The 21,949-nt window shown below is 38.0% G+C and overlaps 1 protein-coding gene across 10 annotated transcripts in view; it reads right to left on the minus strand.

The window, feature by feature from the left end:
- The window catches only part of LOC129767473 (ras-related protein Rab6), an 89,066-nt gene that overhangs the window by 63,965 nt on the left and 3,152 nt on the right, over window positions 1-21,949 (minus strand). For all 10 annotated transcript variants that reach the window (XM_055768431.1, XM_055768426.1, XM_055768428.1 and 7 more), the window contains exon 3: window positions 14,212-14,270. In XM_055768431.1, the coding sequence (XP_055624406.1) occupies window positions 14,212-14,270 (59 nt within the window). The remainder of the gene's footprint in view (window positions 1-14,211; window positions 14,271-21,949) is intronic.

Below are 21,949 nucleotides of genomic sequence, written 5' to 3' on the forward strand. Positions count from 1 at the left end.
ACATAAAGGGGGCCTTTGATTCTGTTTCAATAGAGGTTTTGTCAGACAAATTACACTCTCGGGGTCTGCCGCCTCTATTGAATAATATGTTATATAACTTGCTTTGTGAGAAACATTTGAACTTTTCTCACGAAGATTCGACAGTAAGTCGGTTCTCTTACATGGGCCTCCCCCAGGGCTCATGTTTAAGCCCCCTTTTGTACAACTTCTATGTAAGCGACATCGACAATTGCCTTACACAAAATTGCAGCCTAAGACAACTTGCAGATGATGGAGTGGTGTCTGTCGTAGGACCAAACGAATCCGACCTGCAAGGACCCTTACAAGATACTTTGAACAATTTTTCAACCTGGGCCATTGGGCTAGGGATCGAATTCTCCACGGAGAAAACAGAGATGCTGGTTTTTTCTAGGAAGCATAGACCAGCAAAACCAAAGCTTCAACTTTTGGGTAAACCGATCACTCATGCTATGTCATTCAAGTATCTTGGGGTCTGGTTCGACTCCAAATGTACTTGGGGGCCCAGATTAGGTATCTGAGTAAAAAATACCAACAAAGAATAAACTTTCTCCGTACAATTACCGGCACCTGGTGGGGAGCCCATCCCGAAGATCTTATAATGTTGTATCGAACAACTATTCTTTCAGTGATGGAGTATGGCAGTTTCTGTTTTCAATCAGCTGCCAAAACACACCTCAATAAACTCGAGCGAATTCAGTATCTTTGTCTCCGTATCGCGTTGGGATGTATGCCCTCAACGCATACCATGAGTCTCGAGGTTTTGGCAGGCCTACTCTCACTAAAAAATCGCTTTAATTTATTATCTCTTCGGTTCCTCATCCGGTGTAAGGTTATGAACCCATTGGTGATCGGAAATTTTGAGCAGCTGATCGAGCTAAATTTTCATTCTGGATTCATGAGCTCATATCATGAATTCGTCTCCATGCAGGTTGATCCTTCTTCGTATATTCCCAACCGTGTTTGTTTTCCTGACTACATCAATTCCTCTGTACATTTTGATCTGTCCATGAAGCAGGATATCCATGGAATTCCAGATTATCATCGATCGGGGATCGTTCCTACGATTTTCGAAGCAAAGTATGGGCGTGTCAATTGTGATAATATGTACTTTACTGATGGGGCCTCTATGAATGAGTCCACAGGATTTGGAGTGTTCAACAAATTTTTTAGCACCTCACACAGTCTTCAGTATCCTTGCTCAGTGTATATTGCTGAATTGGCAGCAATACACTGGGCGCTGGACAACGTCGCCTCACGACCTGTTGAACACTATTACATTGTAACGGATAGTCTGAGCTCTGTCGAAGCTATCCGTTCAGTGAGGCCGGAAAAGCACTCGTCGTACTTCCTTGAGAGAATACGAGAAATTTTGAGTGCTTTATCCAGACGCTGTTATGTCATTACCTTTGTCTGGGTCCCTTCACATTGCTCAATTCCGGGTAATGAGAGGGCTGACTCATTAGCAAAGGTAGCTGCAATTGAAGGCGAAAATTATCAGCGTCAAATCGCCTTCAATGAATTTTATTCTTTAGTTCGTAAAAATACCATCGTTAACTGGCAACGCAAATGGAACGAAGATGAATTGGGCCGGTGGCTCCACTCAATTATCCCTAAGGTTAGCCTCAATCCGTGGTTCAAAAGTCTGGACTTGAGTCGGGACTTTATTCGCACCTTCTCCCGACTCATGTCCAATCACTGTTCGTTAGACGCGCTGCTTTTTCGTTTTAATCTTGCCGACAGCAATCTCTGCGGTTGTGGCCATGGTTACCACGACATCGAACACGTTGTTTGGTCGTGCGAGTTGTATCTTGTCGCCAGATCGAATTTAGAAAACTCCCTTCGGGCTGGAGGAAAGCAGTCCAATGTGAGAGATGTGTTGGCTCGGTTAGACCTTGATTACATGTCCCAAATATGTTTTCCTTAAAGCTATCGATCTTCGAGTGTGATTGTTCATACATCCTTTTCCCCTCCTTTTCGACCTTCGCGAGCTATCGGTTCCCTTCCTACTAACATTAGAATAAGTTAAATTGTAAATACATATTAGATGTAAGGATAGTTTTAAGAATTGAGTGTGAAGTGTCAGTGTGAATGAGAATGTGAATGTGAATGTGAGTGCGAGTGTAAACACACATCTCCTTACATCCCATCCTTTTCCTAATGAAAATGTGTCACCCTTCTAAACTCGAGTCGACCGCGAGTAATCGGTTTCCTATTTCATTAACCATAGAATTAAGGAAACAACATGTTGATATATGCTAGTTGAAATATAGTTAAGAGTTTGGCTTCATTAAACTTATGTAACTGAGCCTGTAAAAATAAACGGATTAATAAAAAAAAATAATAATACTGTCACTATTGATATTTTTTTCATGTCCTCTGAAATGAATTATTTTTGTTGTAAACGAAAATCTTCCATTTACTCTATTTTTGATCTCTGTAACATATTTCAACACAACCTTTCCGTCATATCTCAACACAACCTTTCCGCGCATTACAACCCGAAAACGTTTCTAAAATTAGCAGTAGATGTTGAACCAGTTCTGGTTTGGCGAGTTTGGCGGTTGCCAAAATCGTAACAAAAGCTGCAGAACACGTTGCCATTGAGTACTCCCATTCATGAGTTGGACATAATGTGTTGGTGGCGCCTGGCGTCCTACGCAGGGTGAATACGTCGAAGCTAGATAGTATACACACATACATTGGTTGTGTGCCTTAACTTGACATATAATTTGGGAAACGACGTCGATACATCCCACATCCCTTATCACATGGTGACTGATGGAAGATGGTACGCTTTGGAATCATCTCTCTGAGATGAAGGAGAAAAAAAAACTTTTGGGACAGCTATTCCTCGATCAACAAATTCCCAACCATGTTTTTTCCTGAGTATCATAATAAAATATTTAACCATTTCGCTTGCAAATGCTAGCAGCATCTGTACATCGTAACTCGGTACAGAATTGCATTCTCCCAATTCCCTGTGCTGCTCGTTCGTTCTTCTGCTCGCTTGTAGCAATTGGGTCAACGAAAGGGGTTTGCCTTCCATCCAATATACATACAGCAGCAGCAATAGCAGACACGAGAATTCATAATGGATCAATTCTGCCGTCATACTTTGTGTGCAAGGGCAGCGCGGCTCCGCTGAATCATGTTTGTCTGCACTGGGCACTGTGAGAAAAATAAATCGATAACGGCACTTGTGGATGCTAGCAAAACAGTTTTATTTTTACCAGTGCTCCGCCAATCGGTACTCTATTGAAAATGTACAACATTACAAGGAACGGCGGAAGCGGGAGGGCCAATGCACTAACTGGTACTTTCTATCGACGGTTCAACATTACAAGATCTGTGTTTTTGTTATGAGCACTATGTTTGATTAGCACTTTCATGTGGCGAAACATGAGTGCATCTATCTATGTTCTTTTGTGAGTACCGAGGAGAACATGCGTTTGAAATATTAATTCTTGCTTCCATTCAAAGAATTCAATCAAACCAAATTGACTGGAAGTTGATGTTTTCCATGGAAGCTAGTTTGCTGCATTTACATGAACATCATTTTCATTTGTGCTGATACGATAGTGATTGTAAAAAACGGTTCAGGACGAGCGAACAGGAATATACACAAAAGCAGACAGATAGCTGGTATTCAAACTGGTGAAGAGCCCTTTGGAGCTTCACATCGATTTTCATTGAACGGAGCCAGCCAGTTTAATGATGTGCAATTGTATGGGATAATGGTATGTCTGTTTCAGTCGAAGTGCTAATATCATTATGTGATGTGGTTATCCGCAATGGTGAGGCGAAGCAATACGATGGAAGTAGAAACGTGAATATTTAAGATACCATTGACATTGAATATTTCAGATATCCGGAAATACCTCTGGATCTCGTAACCTTCGAACAAATGATTTATTTATTTATTTATATATTTGAGAGGAAAAAGCATACACGGAGCGGAGCAGACCATGCTCCAGCCCGTAAGAGCACAAAACCTCTTATTGTATCAACAGATTACATTCAAACCAACAGATACAATTTACTTAAACAGGCTTATACATAACACTAACATTATTACATTATTACAAACAAGTTATACACTCAATAGTCATGGTGATAAAATATCGTAAAACATAAACTAGTCTTAGCACGAGAATTATTAAAGTCAAATATATAATAACATTTGTTGAATATTTTACACATGCTGGTCAGAGGTTTATTCGCACCATAGTTTGTACGAGATGCCGGAATATTAAGAAACGAGTGGGAACGTAAATTTATTCGTCTTATGTGTATGTTTAACTGTTGGAGAAGTCTATATCGTTTAACTGTTGGAGAAGTCTATATCTGACCGTAATAGATCAGCAATAAACATTGCCTTAGACAGGTCTCGACGCACATTTAGAAATTGCAGGCTCAACAAATAACATCTACTTTCGTAACTTGGCAGGTTAACGGGACCTCTCCAGGGTAGTTTTCGAAGAGCAAAGCGTACAAATCTCCTCTGAATGGACTCAGTACGATTGACTGCATTATTGTAGAACGGCGCCCAAACTACTGATCAGTATTCTAATGTTGAGCGGACTATTGAACAGTACAAGGTTTTCTAACATGCAATGTCTCTGAAATCCTTTGCATAGCGAAATATGAATCCAAGCAGAGAAGATGCTTTGCTGGCGACATATGACACATGCTGTATAAAGGTGAGATGAGAGTCAAGCATTACTCCCAAATCCTTCACAATAGACTCTCGGGTTAGTGACTGCCCACGAAGAGAGTATGTAAAGCAGGTGGGTGATTTCTTCCTACAGAAACTGATGATAGAGCATTTCGAAGCATTCAGTATCATCATATTGTTTTGACACCACTCAGCAAATATGTCCAACTGTTGTTGAAGGAAAACTACGCCAGTACGATCGTTTATGACAAAGTACAGCTTGAAATCATCCGCATAAGACAGCTTCTGGCATTTGATTGAGAAGTGAATGTCATTCAAATACAGCAGAAATACGAATGGACCGAGATGACTGCCTTGCCATGATCGCCTATTTTGACGGACATTTGACGACCCGTGAGATAAGATCGAAGCCAGTTGAGGAGTGTATCATGGAAGCCGAGCCGCTCTAGTTGGGAACAGCAATCTTATGGTTGATTTTGTCAAACGCAGTCGAGAAGTCAGTATAGACAGCATCAACCTGTTTCCCGTTATCAAGCTGGCGGATTATAAATTATGTGTATTGCACTAGATTGATGCAAGTGGCTGCAAGTGGTGTACTTAGGACGTCTATACAGTATTTAATCACCAAGGCGGGGATTCCACGAACGAAGACCAGTTTTAACGAACGTCATCTCTCGATAATGAGGATGGGGTTCAATGGATAAGTGCATGAGAACTTCTCTTGCAGCATTTGAAACGAGTTCATCAGAAAACACTTCGCTAACGAAAACACTGCAAAAATGTGCCATGAACAGATCGGCGATTCCATCAACGGTAGACATTTCTCGATCTCCATTGGACATCGTGGAAGGAAGGCCGGATTCCTTACGTTGATCTTTCACGTGATTCCAAAAACTTTTGGGATTAGATCTAAGCTTATGTTGAAGACGATACTGATGAAATTGAGCAGTTGGAAATTAGCTCCTGACTGAGAAAACATAGATCGAGCAGTCTATGATTCGTATTGGATACACTATTTAGTTGACGGAGACCTGCAGTATTATAACTATCCAGAAGGGCAGCTGCCAAGGGTCCAATGTTTCAGCAACTGGATTGAGTATAGAGGGATCCGGCATCGTTTACACACCATTTGAGTGAAGATAGATTGAAATCACCAATAACAAGAATGTCGTCGTTTGTACTCATCTTCGATACAATTCAGAAGAGAGAATTTATGTGTTGATTTATCAATTCAGAATTTCTTACTCGGTCGGGAGGCAGGTATACTACCAAGGATGCAAAATTTTGAAAGAACATGTTGAAATCGAAAAGCAGTTTTTATCAGTGCAAAATATCTCCACCGACACTCTTCTCTTCTTTCTATCGCGGTGCCGCGGTGCCTATGACTGCTGGCTCACCATCACGTTTGTTTTGATATAGTTTTCGTTCCATCGACAGAAATATCAGTCCATTCTAGATGTCAGTGAATGCCCAAGCCGAAAATATCACCTTTCATTGCATCCTGGTGAAATTTTCTTTGGTCATACACCCATAAACTCAGCACTCGAGTGTGCCGTTGCCCATCGATGTGTGTGCAATAAGAGGCACAAAAATGGGACCGGGGCTAGAAACATACCAGGAAAACATACACACGAACACGCGTATAAACGCGTATCTGTCAGTGAGATGATATTTCTCTGGATGGAGTTTTGTTCCCATCCACTGTCAGCTGATCGAAGATGCGTATGAATATTTCGGGTGTTCATTGTCAGTGAGACAGTGAAACGAATGAGTGTGGGGAATAATGCAAAAACCAAATGTTCCACGTGACGGGGTGTCGGTTGCATGTAATTAAGTTCGGTTCATTTGTCATGAACTGCAGAGGCATTGGTGATTGAATTTTGACGTAGGACTACGTCTTTCATTTCTATACCGGGGTGTAAAATCAAAGTTTCGAAAACGAAAGCGTTACGCCGGAGACCGAGAATTTGAGCGTTAATAGCTCCTAAACAACTGAACGAAATGGTATGAAAAACACTTCATTCAAAAGATAAAATGTCTACGCGTTCTATACTTGTTACTTTCTGATCCAAAAACTTGTTTCAATAGTATTAAATTTGCTTTCAAAACATGCTATTGAAATCACCAATCGGTATATAAGTGAGCGCCGCTCGGAAATCCACTCAGTTCTAATTGAACAGCGATTGGAGCATGTTGTCGCTGTTGTGGTGAAGCTCTTCATTTATCATGAAAGCGCGGATGAACGGTGTCACCAAGAATCTGTTTGTGCACCTTAGGCCAGAAGGGAATCCATCAGGAGGAGAGTGATGCCACAAACGGTTCCCCGGGAAGGTCTCAAAGCAACCGCTACAAACACACACACATACACGCGCGGAATTCTTTCCGTTTGGATGCCATTCAGCATCGAGAAAGATCCGGAAAATAATCTGCCAGTTCCTCTGGGAATTTAAAAATACATTCATGTGAAAGAGTTTATTTGAATGTTTTCTATCCATGTAACACTGTGATCAAATACATTTGGTTTTGTGATTTTTCAATCATTTCAATTTTCAATAATCGCAATTAACAGGATAATTTCTGAAGATTATTCTTTTCCATCAGTAGGATATTTCCGTATCCAATATTGTATGCACCCGCAATCGATTATTGCTCAGTCGCCGAAAGTTCCGAGCTCAGAGAGTTCATTCCCCTCTAGTTTGCCTTCGTAAACCACACCATCTCTCGATTCAATCACACACAAAAAGCATACTTAAGCGATATTCTGGTGGAGAGACACATTCATTTTTCGTGAGGACATCGACAAGACAACATCGTTGCCTAACGTGCTGGAGGAGGTGGACGGCGAAGGATCGACACATACACGCGCAGAATTCTTTCCGTTTGGATGCCATTCAGCATCGAGAAAGTTCCGGAAAGATCTAATCATTGCTGGAAAATAATCTGCCAGTTCCTCTGGGAATTTAAAAATACATTCATGTGAAAGAGTTTATTTGAATGTTTTCTATTCATGTAACACTGTGACCAAATATTTTTCAATCAAGTACTATTAACAGGTGGTTATCGAGTTAGTATTAACCACTGGTGGGCTTCCAGTATCGAGGAAAATGTGGAAATATCTAATCGTTACTGAAAATAATCTGCCAGTTCCTCTGGGAATTTAAAATTACATTCATGTGAAAGAGTTTATTTTAATGTTTTCTATCCATAAAATATCCATATAATACATTTGGGTTTGTGATTTGTCAATCAAGTACAGTTAGCAGGTTAGCTTCTGAAGATTATTCTTCAGAACAAGGTTTTTCGTATCCTATATTGGATGCATAAAACCTTGTGCCTCCAACGTAACGCTCTCGTTTTCGAAGTCTCCCAAATATTCATTTATATTCATTCAGAATGGATTTAGATTCAACTTCAAACAAATGATCTCTAAATCAACGATAGTCCTACGTCACCCTTGCGGTTATACCATAGATATAACCCACTTCCTGTTTTTTGTTGTCTCAATATCTCGCGCTGTCAGTAAAATGAGTGTGAGATTTTGCTACTCTGTATACTACACAGATGAAAACAGATTTTGATTGTAGAGTGAAGGACATCCACAGTTGTTCAACACCAGTGCGGTGGATGGAGCTGTCGAGATTGAAAAGTCGACCGAATGGCAAGTAAAACTCCACCACCATTACTTTTAGGGCTCGTGTCTCGTGACCGATCAGTGCGATATACTGTGAAGTCGTGCTGAATATTTGCCTAGAGAGCGTGCTGCTTTTTAACCATGTCTCCTTGAATTCATAGATGTCGTAACAGGCGTCTGAACAAGCCAATCTGTATTGCGCTACTGACGTGTTGATGCCTCCAACATTCTGATAATAGATGAGTACGTTATCTTTCAGTAGTGTGTTATGGTTACACGGGACATGGTCGCTGTAACGCGAAGATCCATTATGTGGAGAACAAGATGAAAACAATGGATACTTTCCTGATATTACAGGCTGGACGACTCTGCCACCAGACCCAAGCACAGGCCTGAGACGACTGTTGAATGCAGGCAGGAAATGCTCGACTGTGCTGGGGGTGCTCAGAGTCTCCCATAATGCTAAACGGTTTGCGTCCCAGGTTATGATGACTCTGCACACCAAAGAGTACAGAGTGATAACAATGGTCGGTTAGCCTTGCATTGTGGTATTGCATTACATCAGAGTTGAAGAAGCTGCGATGTGATGGATTTTCAACGTATGACGTACTTGCCAGAAGGGGCAGCACGGAAGACCCCGTTTCCAGAACTGAACACAGAGCCAGGACGACTTGGACACTGCTGGTTAGACTCAGGATGCAGCACGACTGTTCCAGACGGAGAGGAGTCTTCCATAGTGCTTAATTCGATGCGTCCTGTGATGCGATGATGTAAGTTGCAGTTAGGTGACGGATGGACGACCCGTTTTTTTGGATAGGCTCAAACATACGTACGGTTACCCCATCAGGCCAGTACAAAAGTCACCGACAATTTCAGATACGGCTTTTGATACGACAACTTTGAAGGATACGAAAGAAAGATCTTCTAGATTCTTTCCTCGCGATACTAGCTTGGGGATTTTTAATAGAGATGAGTCAATGTTAACAATATCATGAATATGCTTCTTCAAGTCGTTTTCGTTCTGTTCCGGTGCGAAGGGGGTAACATAAAAAAAACACCATGTCGTTGTCAGCCTGATTCTTTTTTGCCACTTTCAAGAATGCGGCGTTGGGCCTTGTAGTGCATCCAGTCTTAACACGCGATGCAGCATCAGAGTCGATGCGAGACCGATTGCCTTCATCTTGGGTGGTAATATATTATCGACAATAGTCGAGCGATCCAGAGTTTGGGTTGGAGTGGATTGGCACGAAAGGTTATTACGTGGTGAAATGCTGCACGTGGGACGGGATACATTGGTGGTTTGACTTGGTTTGGTTTGACTCGCATCCGCCTTGAATGCATTCTGAGTGGCAAGATCTAGAATACGCGTGATCACAGTGCAAGTCGGAGGAAATTTCTTTGACGAAAAATTCCCCCGACCAGAACGGGAATCGAACCCGAACACCCGGCATGTTAGTTATGACGCTAACCACTCGGCCACGGGAGCACAATGATTTTATCATCTAGTCGGTGTTAATTCAGACCGGACCATGTGCCACTTTTATGATTTCGAGAAAAACAAACTTGAAGTTTGGTTCTATAAGGGGTTTCCATTGAGCATTCAAATAAGTTTTATACGTATCTGATAAGTGGGTGGGTGGTACTACCGTCGACTCAATAATATGTCTAGTGTCCGTCAGTATTTCTCCTGTTGAGGTCATTTGAAGTGTCTCTATAGTTAAGTTCGATCAAACAATATACAAGCCAACAGAGAATATGCGAACAGAAAAATCCAGCATCAAAGCAAAGAAACGAATAAGGTCTATTGATAGGAAAATTAAACTTATGATCATCTAGATCAGAAAACAATCGAAACTTAACCTATCACAGTGACACCACGGTTAGAAATTCATGCCAAACTATAAGTCAACGGCTGTTCATTTTTCTTCAGGTCTTCAACAGAGGCGACGCGTGACCAACTGAGCTACCTGTTCAATTTCATTTCCAACATTAAACAACAGTATTTCGATGACAGACTTTAACATTTTTATTTCTCAACATTTATGTATACAGTAAAACCAGTTTTTGTGCGGTCTTTTATGCGAATTTTTGATGCGACTTTTTTGTGCGGTATTTTTAAAAAAAATAAGTCATCGGTCATTTTTTTTCTATCCTTGATATGCATTTTATCGCTCTACATAGGGACTGTGTCAGTTAATTCCCATTCTATGATCTGCGCAAGTGAGTAGGCCGCTTATGAAATAGAAAAAAGGAAATAGAATGTTGATCACGAATGGAATCATTAGGATTTGGGTTATTTTTTTAAGGAAATTTTTTTATGCGGTCCCTATCCACCACATAACAAAAAGTTTTTTTTTCAAATTGTTTAGCGAACACGATTTTTTTGTGCGGTCTCTATCACCCGCACAAAAACAGGTTTGCCTGTATAACAAAAGAATCCTATGGTCGACTATGAGCGCAAATTGATCAATGATTTCCGTATAAAATAAAGGCATCTGACTTATGCCATAAAGGTAATCATCATAATTCCGAATAACCGTTTCTGGTCAGATCTCGACCGCAAATAATGCTTGATCCGTCGAATAACAATAAAAGTTCTTTCAACGGATGCCATTGTATTAGACAATGTCAGTATCATTCTGCCCAGCTGTTTCGGAGAAGGTTTGATGCAGGTTTTGTCCAACGATAATCTCAATAATGACTATAATTTAAAAAGAACCGTCAGCTTATTACAAAGCTTCGCTTCATCGAATTTCGAGTGGTATGAAATAGGCATTTTCAAATTCCCAGTAGGTAATGCGACATCGAAGTCGGCAATTTTTTCATGATTCAACAAAGCGACGAATTTGTATTCATCTAGTTCCTTAAACCGAATTGTCGATGAAATAAAAAATCTAACTTTCTTATCTTTATAGATAGAGGTAAACATATTTCGCCAATGTTGTAGCTCCAATTATTTGAGACATCTTTATACAACGAAGTTTTTCCCTATCTCTTGAAATAACCGATATAGCGCCTTTTTTCTAAGTTACGTTAGGGTCACCATGAAAAAAACTGTTTTTTGTTCTAACTTTTATATTTCAAATTTTACATGCAAACTGTCTTCGAAAGACTTTTAGAGCATACTAATACAAACATTTTTTGATGCAGAACTTGTCAATATCTCAACTTTACTTAAAGTTATTAGTGGAAAACCTGAAGAAGGGATGGTTCGATTTTAGCCTTCTTTATTTTGTTGTATTCGTCTCTTCCCGTAGATCAATACAGTGGAGAGAAAAACAGGAAAATTTTCGGAAAACTCTGAAGGAAGGTCGGAAAATTCGGAAAATGGAATTCCCACATGTTCGAAAATTACATCATAATACATGAAGAATCTTGAACGAGAATTGTGTCTGAAAATAATTTTATATTAAAAGGACGAATTTTTGTAGAAGTACTAGACAATTTATAGTGAAAGGAAATTGTAAAGGGTCAAAGGGTAATCAATCAATGAAGAGTTCAGTGATTGGACTCACTAACGTTCACTTAGTTAGAAAACGTGGATGTTTGGAAGTATTCAAATCAAAAAATCTATTTTGGGCGGGACGACGTTCGTCGGGTCAGCTAGTTTTAAATATAAAAGTTGAAGTAAAAAAACCCGTTTTTTCATAGTTACCCTAATACAACTCAGATAGAGAGCGCTCAATAAAAAACAACTTTGTGGGAGATATTTATTGTTCAGACAAAAACTGTCTTAGACAAAGTTGCTACATATAATAGAGCGCTCATTTTTATGTTATCAAAAATAGGGTGACCAAAATTGTCGATGAAATGAAAAATATAACTTTGTTTTCATTATAGATAGAGATAAACATAGTTCAACAATGTTGTAGCCCCAGTTATTTCAAACAACTTTGTAGAACAAAGCTTTTTTCTGTCTTTTTAAATAATCGATTTAACGCTTTTTTCTAAGTTGCATTAGGGTGACCATAAAAAACGTGTTTTTTCGGCTTTAACTTTTACATTTATTCAAATTCTACATCAAAACTGTCTTCGAACGACTTTTAGAGCTTATCGATACCTACATTTTGCGAGGCAGAACTTGTCTATATCTTAATCCTACTCAAAGTTATTGATGGTTTTTTACCCAAAAACTCATGATTTCAATTTTAATTTACTCAAACACAAAAAATAACATAGTTTTGAAAATCACACATCATGTAGAGTGAAATATGCTCTTTCAAATGCCGCCAATAAACTTTGTTTACGTTTGCTCCAGAAAGAATGACAAACAAATGAAAAGAGCATTTTTTTTGGGAAGAAATATCAATAACTTTGAGTAAAGTTAAGATATTGACAAGTTCTGCACCGAAAAATGTTTGTATTAATAAGCTTTAAAAGTCTTTCGAAGACAGTTTGCATGTAAAATTTGAAACATAACACAGTTTTTGTCTAGAGAATAACTGTCAAGCTCTAAATGTTAATTTCCACTTAAATGCATCTCCTGGACCATTGTGCATTGAACTCTGGAAAATAAAATGTATTTTCAGGCCTCAACAACATTTCACTGTCCGGATTTTTACGTGTTCAATCTTTAAATCATTCACCACCAAAAGGGTGACGTCACTATCCGTTTGTAATATTTTCCAGTTTATTTCGGGGAAAAGTGTTCTACAGTCAGTTAATTCAATGGAAAAATATTATTATGTACTATTGACATAGGTAATTAATTGATTTTTCGACTCCAGAATTATCAGAGCCGATGCCAGTGGAAAGACCAGCACTTCTTAAACAATGACCCATTTTAATTCTGCAAAATAAAACAATTCTAATAAACAGCAGCTATATATGGCAATGAATAAACTCCCAGAAAAGAGAAGATATACATCTTCTGCTTTTTATTGTACATTTTTCTGTTACCATTTTCACCGTGGATTTTTTTTTCTCCATTCACAACGTTCTCAGTGTACAAAGCTCACTTGGTCTTTACAAGTCTCTTTATTTGTCATGCATTTACTTTCTTTCCGCCATTTGTGTTCAGAAGCGTGACAGCGACACAGTAGCGAGCAGTAAAATATCAAATTTATTTAATGTCCACCCCATAAAACCATTACTGGACTCGTTGGGATCTTGATGCGGTGTGTATTCGGACCTCTACTTTGGAATCGAGACGAATGTAGTATCCTATTCCAGCAGTCCGGACGATTCTCACGAGATGTAATATCATCAGGACTAGGCTTTTCTTGTTAGCTTGCGACAGCAGCAGCACCAGCGACCGGAACACGTCAGTGTTTCTCGCTTATAACCATTCGCTTTTTTACGATCCACTCCCTCAACCTCCGCATGCTGCATGAAGTTGGCGCACCGGGAACAACCGAGACGGTGTTGAGTACCTTCTCGTTTGCCAGCATCCCCCATCGACTTTCTTCTGCGGTGGTTGTTGTCCGAGGAAATTGGTCCACGGACCGGTTTCTTTTCCCAGCCTCAATACATTGGGAGTGGAATGGTCTTATCATCTGGGAAATATATTTTATAGTTCCGAATCCCGCTAGACCTAATAACATAAAGAACAGAGGGAGGAGACAGGTAACATTCGTCATGCTGACGACAGACTCATCTTTCCCCAAATCGATTTTGCGCCTAACGGTTAAATCGAATCCTGTTTCAGGATTCTGTATGCACCAACGGAATTAAAAAGAAGATTACTGAATTCCACAATGGAAGAGGGTGCCCTTTACGTTTGTTTGATTTACAATCCATGCGAACCGCGGGAATAGATCATCATTATTTGTCGCTATGTAAATTTCAACTGTTGATGGATCATCATTACTTGTCGAGAATGTATTGTGGATTCCGCAGGGTTATTGGACAGGATGTTGTTCTCCCCCTTCGGAACGCCGCTTACCTGGTAGGTGTTGTCGAAGCTGTCATACATGAACCGAGTGATGAGCGAAGTTTTCCCGACTGAAACGAGAAAAAGCATAGTAGAGCATAGATTAATATGGGACTATGTGGCTAGATGAAAGAGTATGGTTGAAGGGTGAGAGCAGAATCATATTATTAGCGCAGCCACGCAACTTTTTGTATTAGAAACCTTGTTGGCGCCTCATGTCTTTTTTTCGGCACTCGCGTGGGTGGGTTACCCCATTCACTGGAACTATTACTCGACTCATAGAGCGGAAAATTTCCAACAAATGAAACGTTTGACATCGCTAATCAGGTTTCTCTTTTTTTTGCAGCACGAATGAACGCTGGGAAAACCAAATAAGATCAACTGTGGATGAAAAGAGTAGACGATTGATTTTTACAGTCGTGAAAAACACAGAACAGTAGAAACAGTAAACACTTGGGAAAAGAGAAAGTTTCTAAACAATAGTGAATAGTTAATTAGTTGGCGGGTTTTGTTTCTAGAGTCTTCTTCAGGTGCATGTTGATGGATAGCAATTCACAGCAGCAGTTCATGGGAAAACGAGGGTAAAATAAATAACTTTTGCATTCGTTGAGAAACTAGCCTGGTCTATGGATGAATCTCAACTGTAGAAAAACGAGAATGCTGTGAAATTATAACACTGTTTTTTTTTCATCGAAGTTACATCTTCTATTTTCATAAATTAAAATCTTGTTCATTCATGAGTTTTCAATGCCAGGAATTGAGTTAATATTGAAGATCATAAAACATAAAACAAAACACAATTCCAAGCAAATGTCGGATCTTTATAGTAGCATGTCCGAAAAAGAACCTAAAACCATCGAGAACCTGAGCAGGGGGTCCAAACCCCCTTAACACTAGGTTTACGGGAAGCGTCGTTTTGACGCATTTCGAATTTTTATTTTATCTCTTGTAATGACTATAGGTAAATATATTAGGTTGGGGAAAAAGTAATCCATTATTTTTGGGTAAAATTCAAAACTATTTTTAATATGCTTCGGATTATCCGATTTGGTTTTGTTGGAAAATTTGCCATTCTAAAGGTAGCTGCATAATGTCTCTATCATAGAGGTCTTGGTAATTATTAGCGAAAAACCATAGCAATAGATTTTTTCAATCTTCTATTGAATCCAATTTCTTATCACTTTGAAAATTTTCCAATGCGAGAAAAAGGTGATAATCGTTTGGTGCCTGGTCCGAACTTTTTTGGTGGATGCATTAAAACATCCCAATCAAGCTCTCGGAATTTTGTGGCCTTGCGTTGTCCTGATGCAACACAACACCTTTTCTGTTGGCCCATTCTGAATGTTTCTGGTGGCACAATGGTCCAGGAAAAGTGGAAATTAGCATTTAGAGCTCGACAGTTATTCTCTAGACAAAAACTGTCTTCGACAAAGTTGTTACATATAGTAGAGCGCTCATGTTCATGTTATCAAAAATAGGGTAACCAAAATTGTCGTTGAAATAAAAAATATAACTTTCTTATATTTATACACAGATGTAAACATAGTTCGACAATGTTGTAGTACTAGTGATTTGAGACATCTTTGTAGAACAATTTTTTTTTCTATCTCTTGAAATAGAAAAAAAATATTTCTATGTTGCGTTAAGGTCACCACGAAAAAAAACTGTTTTTTGCTCTAACTTTTATATTTCAAATTCTACATACAAACTGTCTTGGAAAGACTTTTAGAGCTTGCTAATACAAACCTTTTGCGACGCAGAACTTGTCAATATCTCAACTTCACTCAAAGTTATTGATATTTCTTCCCAAAAAATACGCTCTCTTCAATTGATTGCCATTCTTTCTGGGGCAAACATAAAAAATGTTTGTTGACGGAATTTTGAAAGAACAAATTTCACTTTATATAATATGTGATTTCCAAAGATATGTTATTTTTGTATTTGAGTAAATTAAAATTTAAATCATGAGTTTTTTGGTGAAAACCCATTAATAACTTTGAGCAGGATTGAGATATTGACGAATTCTGCATCGCGAATACTGGTATTGATAGGCTCTAAAAGTCGTTTGAAGACAATTTTGACGTAGAATTTTAAATATAAAAGTTAGAGCAAAAAACAGTTTTTTTTCATGGTGACCTTAACGCAACATAGAATTTTTTTTTCTATTTCAAGAGATAGAAAAAAAATTTGTTCTACAAAGATGTCTCAAATCACTAGTACTACAACATTGTCGAACTATGTTTACCTCTATCTATAAATATAAGAAAGTTATATTTTTCATTTCATCGACAATTTTGGTCACCCTTTTTTGATAACATGAAAATGAGCGCTCTATTATGTGTAACAACTTTGTCGAAGACAGTTTTTGTCTAAAGAATAACAGTCGAGCTCTAAATGCTAATTTCCACTTAAATGCACCTCCTGGACCATTGTGCATTGTTAACACCCTGTAACTCACAACTGAATAGAACAAACAAAAAACAGCAAAAGAATTTTTTTTAGTGTGAAATGCCACCTTTACAACGAGCCTGAACTTGAAATTGTATGATCGATATTACGCGAGATATTGACCACTAATGTCAGCAGACGAGAAAATAATGGATAACTTTTTCCCCAACCTAATAACCTCGATTATCCGCGAGCGGATGATCCGCGATGCTGTTTATCCGCGAAAGCGAGTTCCATAGTAATGTTATGGACTTTCCCGGAAATTATCAGTGAGGTGCAGGATTTTGCATTTCTGTTTTGGTCATGACTTTCACATTATTTGACTTCTGGTGTACACAACCTTATAGATGGATAGTTTAATGATTCCTCTATTGATAAAACATAGTTATCATGCTGAAATATTGTGTTTGCATCTCTTTTTTAGTCATTTATAACATTATCCACAATTTCGTGATCCACGGTGACCTAGCTAGACTATTCCGCGGATAATCGGGGTTCTACTGTATATTTTAGTCTATTTTCTTCAAAAGTGTTGAAATATCGAAATTCTCTATGTGGTATACCTATCTCTACGGATATGCGACAATTTGACTTGATCAAATTTTGAGTAAACATGCAAACACCAATAATATATGAATAATATATAGGAATGTACCAAAGAGCAACAATAGAAAAAATTAAACGCAGAATGTCAATTGATGTCAGAATGCAAAGTGATTTTAAAGGTTCCGGTTGCTTAGTAAGAGTATTGAAAAAAGAAATACTAAAATATTTTTTGAAGTAACATTATTGTGAATCTCAATTTTACATATTTTCAATTTTTACTTATAGTATATAATCAAATTGCTCCCTATGTGTTGTTATATGTGTGTTGCGTCGAAATAACGCGTGTTCGTAGAGATAGTTATATAAGAAACGTCCGCAAACCTAGTATTAGGATGCATGGTTTTAATAGCTGTTATCCATGGCCTTTTTCGGGGATCCGATGTACTCATACTTGTTTATGTATGCCTAAAACTAGGTAAACAAGTATTGGTAAGCTAGATACATCATCACAACTACTAATAAAAGCAGCCGAACTGTCAACTTCTAGCAAGATTGTTGCATGCAAAGATTTTTGTGATATTTTAATAGGATTTCAACTCGTTTTTAAAAGTCAAATCTTATGTGCCATCAAATCAAATGAATTAGAATGCAATGATCAAGGTAAGTATAGAATATTTTAATGGAAAAGTGGCTTGGTTCTTAATAATACTCTTGAGAAATGGAGAAGTTGAATTTTCAAAGAATTAAAAAAAAAGATTACATCACAATTCAAACTTTAGATATCGTTTTATAGAACATCCACCAAATTTCGCTCTCAAACCTCCTTAGAATTATTGTAAAATATGCTTTTTTGAGATCATATAAGACTTAGGTGTGGTTTTCTGCGGTTCTAAAAAATATTCAATTATTTGTGGATCAGCGCCATCATATCATCAAATTTTTGAAAAGTGAGACAACAGAACTTCATGCGTATTCCGCTATCTGATCTTTTATCTGCCAGAAGATAGTTCGAAGCATGTTTATAACAATTTTTACAAATATTTAAAGACCTTGGATTCTTTCAAATTAAAATGCAACAGATAAATTCTTGTTCTTGATTGCTATGATGCTCATCAAACTTATTGGTGTTGACTTAAGAGAAACCTTGTGGCAAAATCCCCATCCAGGATCTACACATTCCTGTAGACCTTTCAAGTTTATGTTCGCAAAAAAGAATGCAAACCTTATTCTGAATGATCAATCTGCAGTAGAATCACTCAAACACGGTATCGATCTGCAGGTAACTTTCGAGTTTCTGTTCACCACGCTCGATAGGAAAGCATGTAGCACACTATTCCACGAGGAAGAAACAGCTATGTGCTATCCTAAGGAGATGAACAGCTCTAACGTCCACGAGAATCCCGAGAATGCTGGAATCTTCAGTTTTGATCTATCGATTCTGTATTGCTGGATCAAATCTTTTGAATGTGTGTTGTATATAGCTCACAGGTTTTTCTCATTCATTTCAAAATTTATCTGATGTCTTATTTTTAGGCTACCATTTGTTGCAAGTGGAGAAGCTAACAAGAAAAAGTTACGAGAAATGCAAGAAACGTACTCAAAGTCAATTTAAGGCTCAAATGGGCTTAATAGTAGACAAGCCGAAACCTGAAATGGTACGACCAACGACGGAAACAACGCGCGCAGATTTTTTTTTCGATCTTTCGACAAATGTACTACAATCACTGGAATAGATGTAAATCTCATCCTAAAATTTTCTATCATTTCGAGAATTATATCCAGCGGCAAGCATTTGCTCAAGCGTTTTGCTCTTAAAACTTCTTCAACGAAAGGATCCTTTCGTGTGTTTACTAATAAAATGATCGCTGCGAATTCACTTTCCCTCATTTCTTGCCAGCTAAGTTGATTTCGATGCGCAACTCCTATAAATCTAACATGAAGGTAGATATGCTTAGAGTACAACGTCATCGCGCAATTTGTAGGCAACAAAGGCAATAGATTCAGCAGAATGAACGATAAATGGAGGGATCACGATAAATTAGTGCAAAATTTACTCCCCGCTGGTCAAAATTTGTCCTATACTTAATACACTGAAATCGCTTTTAACTCGATTTTTTTACACGGCGTTTTTCTCGCAGTTTTAGGCATTTACGCGGATTTCGGAATTAAGGCGTTTTTCACACCGATTTTGAAATTTACGTGGTTTTTCCAGGCGGAATATGTAATTTACGCGTTGTTTTGCGTTTTTTTACGCACCACGCATCCCCTATGTTAAAAGCGACTCTAGTGTACATTGCTTTTCACTAGGGTTGCCAACTATTATTTACAAAAATCAGGATGAATGAAAATAAAAATCTGGAAGAAATCAGGATAGCTCAGGTTGGGCTCAATTTCACAGTTTTGTTCCACCATTTTTCACCATCTTTCAAGCAGTTTAAAAATGCTGTGTTTGGATGCGTATAACAACATTGCATATTCTTCTACGTGTTTTGAATCGGGGAAATTTCTACAGCGAAATGTCTCTAAATTTGTCATCCTTGAAGTAGAATTAGAAAAAAAAACAGCGCAACGCTTTCCTCAATGTTCATTCGCGTTGACTGAATTGAACTTCATGTTCAGTCATTGTGAAGCGAAAATTATAGTAGATTTTCAGGTGGAATAGGGGCACGTTTAAAATCAAAATTATTAATGAAAATTTACTTTTCCGTATCGAATATTTATTCTACGTAATAGAGGGACACGTTTTTTCCGTAAATTGTGAGGAATACTGAACAAAAACTGTATCTGATAATGAATAATTATTATAATGAGGAGTTTTCGTGGAAATTTACAGACAAAAGATTAATTAAGTGGAGAGTTAATGGAGTCAGGACTACTTGCATTAAAAACATCAAATAATCACTTTTACTCTAAATATCACGAAGGCAGATGCGTTCGGACGTGGTATTATGATGAAGTATCTTTCACACCTTGACACACCTTCACTAAATGTGCACACTGTACCTCCGAGAATGCGAATCGCTTCGGAATAGATAGATAATAAACAAAAAAAATTATTCTGGTAAAGTAAGCACAAAAATCAGGAAAAATCAGGGTCATTTAAAAAAAAATCAGGCAAAATAGAGCGTTAGTCAGAATATAAGAGAACGTGCCAGAAAGTCTGGAAAATCCTGAAAAATCAGGAGGGTTGGCATCTCTGCTTGTCACAAATTCTAAAATCTCTTAACCGTTTGAGTGCGGAGCAAATTTTGTGAGCATATGCCAGAAATGCCGATGATTTGGGTATATTCATGTGGACTGATGGATGAATGCAAAAATCATCGAAAAATGGATGAGCAATATGCGATAGAATCTAGATTTTTTCAAATTGCACCCTCAATATGTTCCCAAAAGACGAAAACCTACGCATCCCGCAGTTTTGGCGTACAACAAGATGAGCGCTACCGCGCCCCTTTGCGCTTAAAGCTTAAAAAACATTGTATGTGGCTTTATGTGGAAGATAATACTTTTACATTTTTGTTTGAATAGTTCGCCGGGTCAGAACTTCGTCCCGCCCAAAATTATTTTTCTGTTATGAATTCTTTTTTTTTTCTTTCTGTATTATAGTGACTTTCAACGCTATGAATTCTTTAAAGAATTCACGTTTTCCTGTTAAATTTCCTTTTACCAAAACTCGCCATCTATATAAATATATGTAAACAGCCATTCCATGCCAAACCGATATAGTGGTTCTCAGATTTTCGTGAAAAGTGGTAGTTTTATTCTTTATCGCAAAATATTAGACATTTTAGGGTTGTCTGAAAAATCAACTTTTTCCTCTTTTTACCAAAAATAACCTTTTTTTTTAAATTCATAACTTTTGAACTACTAGACCGATTCAGATGATCGATATATCAAATTAAAGCCAATCACCAATTTTTTTTTGCTCTCGTTATTATCTCAGGACCAAAGGCGTCAATTCACGTTTTTATCGTATGGGTCTTGCTACTAACAATTTATTTAATTGTGGTCCAGGATGTCACAATGTGGAGCATGTTGTTTGATCATATGAAAAATGCAAATAATGAATTTAACTGGCTGCTGATACAGAAAATCGAAAAGATGTACTCACGCATATCAGATTATGATAGCTTGAGTAGTCACGATCTTAATATTATGCTCCCCATGTATGTCTTCCTTAAAACCCGCTTCACTTCCTCAAATGCACATGTCCATTCTCCTTTTCCTTTCCTATATATAAGCAGAACTTTGCACCCAATGAGAGCACTCATGGCCATAGAATGTTCAAAATACATCACCGGGCTATAAAGTTATAACAAACAATGTTTCGGACAACGTGGCAACGAAGAAGAAAATGCTATTTTTATCTATAATATATTTCTGTAGTCATAGATTTATTTGACTTATGCACATATTCATGTAGATCTTAACTATTTAGACTTGTGTTTAAAAATGACACATGATGACTCTTTATCTTTTTCTGCATGAATTGAATAAACAGAGGAAAAGAATAGTAATGGCTTTCATGGTATTTTTGTGTACACTTCTGAACAAAATGTAGTTCCGGATTCTACCACGTTATTTCATCTAACCCGTTTAAAGGATAGGAGTTCATACAGGAAACGGGTTTTTTATGACTTCCATTTGAAGAATCAAAAGAGAAAAAATTAGAGATTTTGAACAATGATAAAATTCAATTGCAATTACTACACACAGTCCTATGTCAAGATCCCGTCCGTGCTCCTAGGTCCAGACC

Source organism: Toxorhynchites rutilus, chromosome 2 (assembly GCF_029784135.1).
Source record: "Toxorhynchites rutilus septentrionalis strain SRP chromosome 2, ASM2978413v1, whole genome shotgun sequence".
NCBI classification, from domain to species: Eukaryota; Metazoa; Arthropoda; class Insecta; order Diptera; family Culicidae; genus Toxorhynchites; species Toxorhynchites rutilus.